This window comes from Zonotrichia albicollis, chromosome 8, assembly GCF_047830755.1.
Source record: "Zonotrichia albicollis isolate bZonAlb1 chromosome 8, bZonAlb1.hap1, whole genome shotgun sequence".
Lineage (NCBI taxonomy): Eukaryota > Metazoa > Chordata > Aves > Passeriformes > Passerellidae > Zonotrichia > Zonotrichia albicollis.
In genome coordinates this window covers 21,472,250-21,484,794 of record NC_133826.1, presented here as the reverse complement: position 1 = coordinate 21,484,794, position 12,545 = coordinate 21,472,250, and the positions used below count along the sequence as shown (strand labels likewise).

Genomic DNA, 12,545 nt, shown 5'->3' with positions numbered 1-12,545 from the left:
TAGTGCCATTATTTAAGAATGACAGATGATTCTCTATGGTTAAAGAAAATTGCTGAGCACTGCAATTCACAAGTCTCTGCTGAAGTTGGATGGAGCCACAGCATCTCCCCAAAGGAAACAGCCACTTTTATGTGCTTCACTTTCTTACATGGGCCACCAAGAAATTCAAGCCTCACTAAATTCTAACATAGTGCATTGCAAGCCTGCCCTGTGCTGCAAAAGTGAGGGTAAAATGAATGACTGAAAAGTGAACGTAAAATGAAGGAAGATTTGTGATTTTTCTAGATACAAAACTGTAAGTAGTTACAAATAATATTGCCTTGCTGCTGTGTATCCCAAAATCAAAACAGGCTGTTAGAAAGTACCTTAAGAAACTGAAGGCCCTTTACCAGTCATATGGGCAGTCAAGTAGACTTTCCTTCCTTTCCCAACTCCTTGCCACAAATTGTTCCAGCAGCAGTGTCTATATTGAGAAAGAAGTCAGTGTTATTCCTAGATTTTGCAAACTGACAAGTTGCAACACATTTTCTAGTCTTTTGATTTTGTTCACTGATGGGAGAAGGGGGATCCTCTGTTTTATTTGTGTCCTTTCTGGCGGAGAAATAATAAAAAAAAGAACAGCTCTGAGAAGCTTGTGTCAGCTTCATTGTCAAGACAAAGGTCACTGCATTCCTATTCACCATGACCTACAACTGTACCCATTTAAAGACTTCATTATGCTATATTAGAGGGACCTCTTTCTCAGAGATTTTAATTTAGCTTCATTGTGAGAAGAACAAAACATGTAAGCATCAGAATATGGTGTTAAAAAATGTAAAAACTAATGATTTCAGCAGTGTTACTCTCTTTCCATCTTACACTCTTAAGATAACGTGTAAATATGATTTCTACAACCACATAAAATATGAAAATACTTTAACTCTAAAATGTCTCTCAACTCCAAACTAAATAATAAAATTTAGTATCACTGCACAAAAATTGCCATCTCTGCAAAAATCCAAGTTCCAAGAACACAAAAAGAGTCATCAGTTTAACTCCCATGTCCTCAGACTAATATTAAATGACTGGAAAGAAGTTTTAATTAAGAATTATTGTGAAGTAAATTTCTAAGTCACCTACGTATTTCATACAGATTTAACTCTACACTAAGATTACCAAGTGTAAATGTTTAGTTATAAGGCTTGATGGACCAAGTACATGAACATGATACAATATGAGCTACCTCTCACAGATTTCTTAAGCTAAACAGGTTAAATAGTTTAAGTGTCACATCTCCACTGATCACTGCTGAAGAACACCTGGGGTTATTCAGCCCTCTGGCCAAACCTGAGCTAGCAGACTTTTCGCTCAGATCTCTGCATTTCAGTTTCACAGAGTGAATCAGTGCTTGGAAACACTTCCCAAACCCCCAGTGCTGTGAGAAGCAGAGCTGGCTGTGCTGTCTCTCCCCTGCCAGCCCCTGGCCTGAGCCCAGCTGCACAAGGCAGGGCAGGCCACGTCCTCTGCCAGGACCCTGGGAGTGCCTTCTGCCCCTGGAGAGAGCGTGGGGCCAGCAGCTGCCACAAGTAAAAGTGTTACCACTACCCTGACCGAATTCCAAGCAGAGAGCTAACACAACATGAATGCCCTCTGCAGCTGAAGAAGCTAGTCCTTATTAGCCTCATTTTCCAGGATTACCAAGCAGCTTCCTAGAGAATGTATTTTTCATTCTAGAGATCATTTTCTTTAAGAGGTAAGATGATCCATTGACATATTTTACCCACTAGAATTTAAAGCACCTCAGCAAATCATGCAAGATGTTTTATTACACATCTATATATTTCCTCATTACTGGAAAGCAAATTAAAGTGATTCTAAACCTTGTCACTCATCGAATTGCACATGGATTTCTTTGTAAATTCTACTCTAAACAGGTCTCAGCACAATCTTATTCCCACTCATCTCAGAATATAATACCATCTGGAAACATTCCTACCTGTGAGGTATTGTTCCCCCCTTCAGAAAAAAAAACATTCAGAATTTTTGAGCAGCCTGATCCATCCTCAATATAATTTCTGGCACCCACACACATCATATCCCAGTCAAGTCTCCAACCTATCCAGTGGGAACATGCACAGAGAGAACTACACACTGTAAGGAGAAATCTGGGATGAAAAATCAGCCAGCCTTTTGACCTTTGAGATAAAAACTAAAATGAAATCTTTTGCCAACAGCACAAAGTAAAGGATCCTTCTGAACAAGACACAGGAATATTCTGAAGGGTAATAACCCGTGCTTTAGATTAAGCAAGTTTTAGCATCAAAGGTGGCACATGAGCTACTACAGAATATCTGTATGTTGCAGATATCTGCTTGTTGCAGATCCTGTATAATGACCACTACATGCCTCATTAGCTCACAGAATGTTTTGCTAACTGTAGCGCTAAATAAGAGACTATTTAAGATACATTTCAGGTAAGACAGATTATATTAAAATAATCTTAAAATATATTCTTAAATCAGTTCTTAATTCTTTCTTCATTTTAGTCTGGCTACACAATATTTTAGCAAATTTCAAGCCAGGACAGCTTTCTAGTGTGGCAGCATCCCATTACTAAGGAGAACCTTGGGTTTCAGATTACCAGATCCATTATCCAATTAATAAAATCAAATTATTAAAAAGTATCAATATGAAAACCAAGCAGTACATTATATACAAAAATTTACACTACTGTAAAGATTATGAAGCCTTTAAGTTAAAAAATGCCAGAACCAAATCTTGTGTTGATTTCTCAATTCACCCCATCTCGAATGTACAACAGACTGATGACACAATGACAGAGAATTTCTTCCAAGCAACGCTGCCTTGCTCTTTGTATCCACATCGAGCAGGATGACACTCAGAACATGAAGCAGGACTCTGCAGGATGAGGCTGCAGAAATGTGTTTGAAATGTGTTTCAAACAACACAGATTAAAAGTTTATGAAAGTTATTCGCTTGCTAAGCAGGGTATACATCCCGTGTTCCAAATGATGTGCACAACAGTAAACCATATTTTCCTAGGTGTTTGTACAAACAAAAAAATTGCACAAAAATCACCTGAGAAAAACATTAAAAGTGAACACTGCAGTTTATATAAGCAGCAAGAAAAGATTCCTCTTACAATAAACAACACATTAGAAAAAGGATTGCCACATGGGCTAATATACCAAATGACTGAAACAGCCTGATGCATTGTCCTGGAGGGATCATCTTTGGAGATACAGCTACCAAACTTTCACATTTCTGAACATAAATGCATTTTTCAGAAACTCATCAGGTTTCACAAGCAGTGATTCAACAAGGGACATCCATCAACACAGTCTAAAGTCCTAGGCAGGGGAGGATGACACTTATTTGGTTTTGAAGAAGCATGGGATGAAAACATCAGTGGAACAAGAAAGTTTTCTTCCTTAATCTAATTTGAGGAAATATATGGGCAATTTTTGCAGAAGTTTTCCAGAGAAAGACAGTGCATAGAGCATGAGACAGACAGACAGACTGGAAAATTACAGCTCAAATGTTTAAAGCTGGTAGTCAGCAGGGGCTGTAAACAGGATCTTTGATTTTAAAGTTCAACCACTAGAGTATTGAGCTGGTAACTTACACATTCTCACATGTATCTTCCCGGGTGTTACAAACATTCCCACAGCCACAACAGCAGCCTCACATGAACAAGACTGATTTCTAGTTGGTGGGAAAAAAAACAAGCAGAAACATCATTCAGACAAATACACTGTTATCAAGCATATAATGCTGCGGGTGAGGGGAAGACTAAACAATTGAAACAAAAAAACACTAATAGAATACATTGAATTATTCCAGAAGCTTCTCAAGGTCTCCATGAGGCATCAAGCTGCTTTTCTTCAACAGTAGTCCATAAGCCTGAAATTGCATACCCTTCACGTCATTCTGTTTTCACTTTTTTATTCTCCTTTCATTTCAGTTTCTTACTCTAGTATTTCTCCCGTAAGTTTGCATACATTTGAAGTAATTCAGGAACTACAAAAAATTTTAGTTAGCTCTTCTAGATCATATGCAGGCAGGTCAGACATGCTTCAGTGGCTTGGGACAAGAGGTGCAATCACAGTCCAGCATATCATAGTGCACTAGGTTCCAAGGCAATAATGCTATGCGAACTACCCTAAGTAACAGTTTATGCAGCATTTTATATCATTACATCTATGAATTCTTTACAGTCCTGTAATTGGTAGGCAGCAGGTTATAATTCCCCTCCCATAACTCCTTTAAAAACAACAAACTAAACCTTGACATAAAGTGGAAAAGAATTCAAGAGCCATTTTGCTTTCCCTTTTCCTTTTCTCGCCCACACATCCCTAAATGAAGTTCACAGGGGTTAACTGCTACTACGCAGTTTTCAAATATGTACCAGGTAAAGCCACAGCCTGATTTGCATGCAATTTTAACATAACCCTACTTTCATTACAATAAAATTTGAACTCCTTATTAAAGTAGAAAAATGTTTTGTTCTGCTCTATTTAGAAACATGTTTGAAGGACTAAGCTGTGCAAAGAGCTTATAAAATCCCACATTTTCCCATCATACTTTTAAATGATTCCTAGCAACATTCTGATTAGACATTGAGCATATTCCATATTTACTTTTTGTAAGGTTTTTGTGCTTGTTTTTCAACATGCCAAGGATTTTTCTCATCCATGTCACTGCCATGCAAAGTTGAAGAAAAATACAGGCTAAGTAAATCCACAACGTACCTTAAGATTACCTAAAATGCTTTCAAGTATTTTGCTATAGTACTACTTTTACACAACTTTCATTATAATGCAGGAATTAACAGAAGGGTGAGGGGGAAATGACAACCAAATAATACCTGCAAAAAGCAGATACAGAATTTTCTACAATCTTTACCTTGAATTAAGTTAATGTATAGTATAGTCTGAACTTCCAGCAATTATAAAAAGTCTTTGCAGTTAACAATATGCAATTTAGACATCTTTAACTAAAATCAAAGATTTAAAAAGATGAGGCTGTATAAACATTTAACTTCAGGAAATTTGTTAAGTTTTGCTAAGCTAAAGGTATGAATTAGATCCCTGTAGCACATTTTGATTATTTGACTCAAAAGGAAACTGAAGAAAACAAACTGAAAACCTTCCAGTAAGTAATATTATTCCTTCTCAAAATTTAATCTCCAAATGTTTCCTTACTAAGTTATCAAGAGCATGATGGATAATAGAAGTGATGCCTTTATGATTTTGTGAATAATGGGTTTTATTAAGTTAAAGCAAACAGCCAGAACAATACATATGCAAATTCTACTACACACAATATAAAGAATGTAAATTATAACCTCTGTAAAACAAAAGAAAAGGAGGTACTAAAAAAGCCAACACAGTGGTTACGGACTATTCCATCCCTGATAACAGGCTGGGTTGTGTGTTTAAAGAACTGTTGTTGTTTGATTATTTAAACTGAAATAGCATGAAATACAGATTCAAGTATAAATAAAAAGTTAATGGAGTTACAGATTCTATGAAAAAAAACTCTAGGTTAGTGAGGGGGGGGGAAAGTTTACTAGCAAAAGAGATCACGAATGGGCTCAGGTTTCTATTCATAGTGGTGAGGGACAACAGGAGAAATTACCCAGGATTTTTGTAACAATTCCTTTAATAATACACCACTTTCATAACAGAAGTGTTTTACACTTGCACAATGTTAATAACTTTATTATACATGGAAGCCTGTAATAGGCTGATTACACAATAAGACTGCAAACAACCACTGGTACCTTCCTGACAACAGAAAAGTACATAAGACTGAAACATCACCAAGAGTACATAAAAAACCATCATCATAAACATCACCAAAAATTACATTAAAAAACTAATCAAAAAATTCATTTGCAAAAAGTGGTTTAGAGCAGTGCCACTGCGTTTCAGCAGCTTTGAATGGCCACCAGTATTTCTAGCAGGTTTCCATGGCTCCACAGGCATTAATCAGGATTCACATATAATAAATAATGTACCACAAAATATACATAAAGTAAGGCAATAATTCCAAAGAAAAGTTCTGTTGATATTAACAAGCCACTCAAGTTCTACTTTTGTAGTTGATGCCATCACCAGAATCCTTTGATGGAATTGCAGCCTTAGGCCCTAAAAGCCTGCCATGATGAACTGCTGCAAGCCCCTCTCTCCATAAAGAGCTCCAGTGACACCACCGGGACACTGCTGGGCACGGGGTCTGTGGTAGCTGATCCTGATGCAGGATAGGGGCCTCACTATGTACAACTGGGAGTCGATTATTTCTTATGGTACATGGAAACCTCAACGTCGTTCTAAAACAGGTGGGCGTTCATTGTTCATCACCTGATGTCATAAGACATCAGAAAGCACATCATAAGATATGCACTTTCTGGAATGTAAATTTTTTTAAATGCTAGCTATTAGTTTGGGATGAGAGAGAGTAGGGGAAAAGGGAAAAAAAAAGGGGATAGGGAAGGGGAGGTGGGTGGGGGGGCAGGTAGACAACCAAGATCAAGTCCAGAGGAACCAGGAACACAATAAAATAGAGGGAACCCTTTACACTAAAAGAATGTGAGAAGGGGAAGAGCAGGAGATGGACTTTTTTGAACCGTGTGTAACAAATAATGCATCCCAAAACCCTATCTGGATTAGGACTGCAGTTTCAAGTTGGGGTTCTAATGACATGAACCAGCTGCACACATTTTGCTCTCACGGTTTGTGTCAACAGAATCTCTTTACGGAATTACAGTCTTACACAGAAGTTCTGGGGACATTACTGTTCAATTAAAGCTACCGTGCTGGGCTCATCGTGCAGACCCAAGAATATTTGCTCCACCTGCCTGGAATGAGCATCACCTGGAAGAACAGGAGTACTTTAAAACAACAAGATTTAGGTAGCAAAATTCTTTCAGATCAGCTGACATAAGAGACAGCAATTTGAAATGTCAAAGATCCCTTCCTTAAAAAGCTGAGATATATTTGTCATCATCTGTAAATTGGAAGTTCCAATACACTTGCGGTGCATAGAATTCCCATGCTTCATTACACTTTCCTGAGAGTAAAGCAATTAGAATAAACTTTAGTCCTAGGAACAAAGTTAATTTTTTGCATCTTAAAATCTTGGGCTATTCCCTGACAATCTACATAATGTAAATTTGATTGCTAAACATTGTCACTTGAACAAAAATGCTATTTTAAAACTATTGATTTTTTGATTAAAAACCATAATAAACAGAGCTAAAAAAAATCACACTAACAAAATAAACTAAATATGAAAAGTTGCATTGAAAGGGCATGTTACATTATTCTTAAAAGGACCGTGTAGAAACATTCCAATGGCAGTGTTGTCAAAGTAAAACAAATTACATTAGGAAGACCCCACAGCCTGGTCACAGTCAGGACCTTACCTGTAACTCTGGCTGGTTGGGGTTTTTACTCGTGTACTACATGGCTCACTTACATCAGACATCATATTTGTATACCCTGAGAAATCTGACACTGAAGTCCTTACTCTATGGTCCACTTCTCCATTAGAGTTAGTGATAAAAGTCATTGGCACCCTGCTGCCCGACTTGAACTGAGAACCAAACGCTTGTGCAAAGTTCTCGATCTGGTAGGTTGCTCTAGGCTCTATGTCCTTCTGAGGATCTATCTGGCTGGCTAACTCCTGAGACGGGATCGGAAAGCTCGTTGAGGATTCTAAGTTTTTCTGTTCCTTCTGGCCAGTCAGTTTCTGAGATGTTGACTGGTAGTTCGACGAAGTCTCCAAGTTCTTCTGCGGATCGATGAGATCATCCAGCTCTTGAGAAGGAGTCAACTGTTGATGCGAAGCCTCCAAAGCAGACAAGTAAAAACCTGGCTGAGAGCCAAGCAACATCCCAAATGGAGGTTTTGGCAACGCAGCTGGCAATACTGAGGTAACGGATTGGCTGAAGCCACACTCAAGGGGAGATGTAGTGTATATCTGTTTGTCTGGAAACAGAGTGTGGTTATGGAGAGTTGAAGACAAGCTAACAAACTGGAAACTGGGTCCAAAAGCAAAACCAGTGCTGTTGGTTGTTCTTTCAAAGGCTTGTTGGAGGTATTTTGAGTATTCTTGCAACATGCTTGCCTTATCATTTGAAACTGTTTGAGAGTTAGGGCTCAAGTTTTCTTCCTGAACCATGTCTGAATGTTCTCCTGAGGTGTGCAAGTCCACACGCTGTTCAGTTATACTGAAAGGATCTTCTTTCTGGCCTTCTGATTTGTGAGAGTACTGGTCCAAAAGGCTCTGTAAGACTTCATCAGGAATACCAGACTTGTCATGGCAAGACTTGATTTCATTATTTAAAGATGTTGAATCAATAAGAGATAAAGGAGCTTCGTTATCCATAACGCTAACACCTGGAGACTGGATGACGGACTGCTGGGAAGTCATGTGTCCGACATTGAGTGAAAAGGCACTGTTACTGCTTGCAGTTTGTAAGTATCTTCTTTTCTTTGAAAACTGCATGGCATCATCATAATTGCTACTTATCTGACCCGGTTTACCACCTGTACTTTGGAGAAGGCCAATGGATTCTACACCAGTATTGGCTACTAGGCCTAGAGAGCCACTCTGTTTCCCAGACAGTGGTTTTTGCCCCAAAATATCTGGCAGTGGTGATACAAAATTAAGGTAATTTTTGTCTCCTTGTTTTCTGCTCGCTTTTTTCAACACCAATTTTGGCACCTTCTTCTGAAGTTCTTCTACGCCTGTGCCAACTAGACCACCACTGGAAGACACAATTGGAATATCAACTGCATAACTTGGCATGGCCACATTACTTGTAACTTGAGATTCAGCGATTTTGCTGCTACACTTGCTTCCTTTGTTTTCAGTGGACGTATTTTTTGTTTTACTTTTTCTCCTTGAGGAACTTGTATTTCCCTGAGACAATGCAGCCAAGCTACCCATGCTGTTTGATGATCCAGGCTCCATTCCGGCACCTGCTTTACCTATGGCTTCACCACATGTTCTTCTGTGCTTTAACAGTCTATCAGTCCTTGAAAAATACTGCTGACAAGTGTCACATTTGTATGGCTTTTCTCCACTATGCGTCCTCTTGTGTCTTTCCATGTGGTACTTCTGGATGAACTTCATACTACACTGGTCACACCCAAAAGGCTTCTCCCTACTGTGGATCTTCTCGTGTCTCTGCAGCAAGTACTTCTGGATGAAGCCCATGCTGCACTGGCTGCACTGGAAAGGCCTCTCCCCGGTGTGGATGAGCACGTGCCTGCGCAAGTGATAGGAGCTCCTGAAGGCAGCACTGCAGTGTTCGCAGACGTGAGGTTTCTGGTTGGGGGACGCGACGGCACCTTCCCCATCTCCCACCAGGGGGGGTTTGGATGAAGTGCTCGGCTTCCGCTTGGCTTTGATTCCCTGAGTTTCTGGCTTTGGCCTCTTTGCCTTCTTGACCTGGGCGTCGTGCTTTGGCTCACCCGCGCTCCCTGGAGCGCCCTCGCCTCTGCCGGTCAGCAGCAGGTCTCGGTGGGGATGCTGGTGCAGATGGTGAAGAAGGCTGAGGTCCTGGATCACGCTCTGGCCGGTTCCTTCGCCGCTGCCCAGGCCCGGGGGTCTCTCCTCGGCCGCTCCCCCAAAAAGCCCCCCGTAGTGGTGATGGTGCTGCGACTGCTGCTCCTCCTCCTGCTCGCTGGGCTTCTCTTGCTTGATGCTCACCAGGGACTGCAGGAAGCCCCAGGGGCTCCTCTGCGAGGAGGGCGCGGAGGGGAAAGCCCCCGCCGGCTCCTTCTTGAAAGTCACGTCCTGCGGGGGCGGAGGCGCCGGGGGCTCGCCCGCCGCCGTGGAGGAAGCGGCGGCGGCGGCCGGAGGTAACACGCACTGCGGGGGGTGCTGGGCCGCCGCGGGGGGCGCGGCCGCCCGGGCGAAGCTGGTGACCGGGGGCAGGCGGTGGTTGAACATCACCATGCCGGGGGGGAACGTCGGCTCCATGGCCGCCGCCCTCTTGCCGCCGCCGAGGAAGCCGCTGCCGAGTTTCATCCCCCGGGAAGGCGGGCCGGAGAGGAGGCGCGGCCCAGAGGGGCTGCGGGACCCGCCGCCCGCCCGCCCGCCAGCCGGCCGGACCGCGCCGGCTCAGCGGGCGGCTCCCTCGGCGGCCCGGCAGCCGCCGCCCGGGCGCATCGCCGCCTCCCGCCCCGCGCCCGCGGCGGCCCCGGCCCGGCTGCACTTACGGCTCCCGCCGCCGCCGCCAGTTACAAATATCGCCGCGTCCGCTCCACAATGGAATTAGCAGCGCCCGCCCCGCCGCACATGCGCGCCGCGCGGCACGCTGGGAGCCTCGGCCGCACGGGCCGCGGGCGCGCAGGCGCGGCGCGGGGGGCGCGGGGTGGGCGCTGCCCAGCGCGGGGCCGGGCCGGGCCGGCCCGAGCGGCACCGCCGGGACGCGCTCCGGCAGCCGCGGGATCTCTGCGGGCAGAGCCGGGCACGGCCTCCGCCCCCGGCACGGCCCGGATAACGGGACCTGGCAGCGCCGCCTGCCCGCGGCGGGACGGACGCAGCCTGGGAGCGGAGCGCAGGTGCTGCCCCGTAACGCGCGGCAGGGCCGGTCCCTGGCTGTGCCAAGCCCCAAGGCGGGCAGCGGCTGCGGCTCTCGTGACGCGGGTGGAGAAGCGGCAGATACAGAAAGGCTAAAATTGAGATTTTTAACAAAGGCTCGAGGGTGTCGATGTTTGACCCCAGAGCAGTGCCATGAGACGCACGTAACGCCACCGAGATCTCGAAGCCGCCCCGCTCGCTGAAGCGCTGCGGTGTTCACTGCGATGTGTCCATCGGGCACACAGGGCTCACGCCGCTCCCACGCTCCCTGCCATGCACACGCTGCCCAGCGGGGCTGCCGTGCCAGCCTCCCACAGCCGCCACCGGGGAGCGCGGAGTGCAGCCCTGGCCCCCGCGGGCTGCGACACACCGGGGCTCAGCTCCCCGGCGCTCTTGGGCCCACTGGCACAGCACAACCCGTTCTAGCGATGCTCATTGCTTGAGCTGCATGAACGGAAATAATTCGTCCTTATACTAGAAATGAGATAAAATTGTTATTTTGAAATAGTGACTTACCTCGGTTAATCGGGAGACCTTTTCCACTATTTTTCTAATAGTCCATGCCCTCCTTGAAGGATAATAAAATATAAATTGAATTCTGCTTAATTTCTGAGTGCTTACTTCAAAAGATTTTTGTCTTTCTGTAAGATTTTAAAATGCAAGCATTAGAGGGGTACCTTAGCTTAAAAATTTGGAATTAAGTATATTAATACTAACTTTTATTATTGATGTAATGGAAGTAACAGAGCAAGGTGGATAGATTCCTTAAAATTTGTAGGCTTTATCTGTCAGATATTTTCCTTTATGAGAGGTGAGCCTATAGTATAATATAGCAAGTACTATATAACCCTATAATAGCAAGTACTTTTCATAACCCTGACTGGTACAAAGGCTCGGGTCAGATCTTAAAATTTTAAACATATCTGATTGATGCAAAAAAGTGCAATTTTATGCCATTTCTGTACTTCAAAATTTTGTTAAATAAAACTAGGTCTTTTTATAATTTAAATATTTTATAGCATGTAAACTAACAGTTAATTTCAAAATGTACATTGGATTACAACAGTTTAGGACTGTCAGGTTTAGCTAAGTATTAAAAGACAGATCAGGAATTCAAAAAACTTAAAGCAGCAGTAAAATATTAGTCAGTGCCTGTGAGAAATGAGTCTGTCCCTTTATTCAGGGTGTCTGTGTTTAATGGTAAGCTGGGATGCATATAAGCCAGTCCAAGCATGAAGGGCAGTAGGACACTCGTATGGAAAGCCAACTTTGTCCCTCAGTTATCAAGATAAGAAACCTGTCATTTCTCTCATTCACTCTGTCAGCCTTGAGATACTCCAAGCAGACTTACCTCTGTGTTGTACACCCCATATATCAGGAAGATGAAGAGACCCTGTAAAATAAAATGGAGGGAAAAAGCTGTTAACTCTAATCATTTCAGCAGTAGAAATACCTGAAATAAACTTTCCTGGGAACAGACAAAAGAAGACACACTTCATCAAGGTCAATTTATTTTTCTATTTTTCAACATTATAAGCTGTACCTTGAGCATTTATTTGATAACACGGGAGTGCATCAACTATACAGTGATATTCAACTGTTTGAAAATGAAAAACTTAGCACCAAAAGATCCATAACATTAATTAGAAAATTTAATTTTATATTTGAATGGTCTTTCGACCAACAAAACAAATTTATTTCAGAAAGTGACAATAGGAAGATGCTAAGGCAAACTGAGGAGTGAACAATCTCTACTTCTGATACTTCTTTCTGTAAAACTGAAAGTAAGAAAACATACACTACCAAATTCTACATTAAAGATATACTCCCACTTAAGTATTGACAAATGCATACACTTAATTATTTTAGAAACTTAAATAGGAAGAAAATAAGAAATGTACAAGGACAGAAAAAAAAATAACCCAAGCAGATAACATACATGAATC

The 12,545-nt window shown here is 42.7% G+C and overlaps 1 protein-coding gene across 1 annotated transcript; it reads right to left on the bottom strand.

Moving 5' to 3' along the window:
* Positions 1-5,240: 5,240 nt before the first annotated feature.
* ZNF281 (zinc finger protein 281) lies at positions 5,241-10,044 on the bottom strand. The gene has a single exon (XM_005487081.4). It carries the CDS (start codon positions 10,042-10,044, stop codon positions 7,426-7,428), a length of 2,619 nt encoding a protein of 872 aa, XP_005487138.3. The 3' UTR covers positions 5,241-7,425.
* Positions 10,045-12,545: the final 2,501 nt, after the last annotated feature.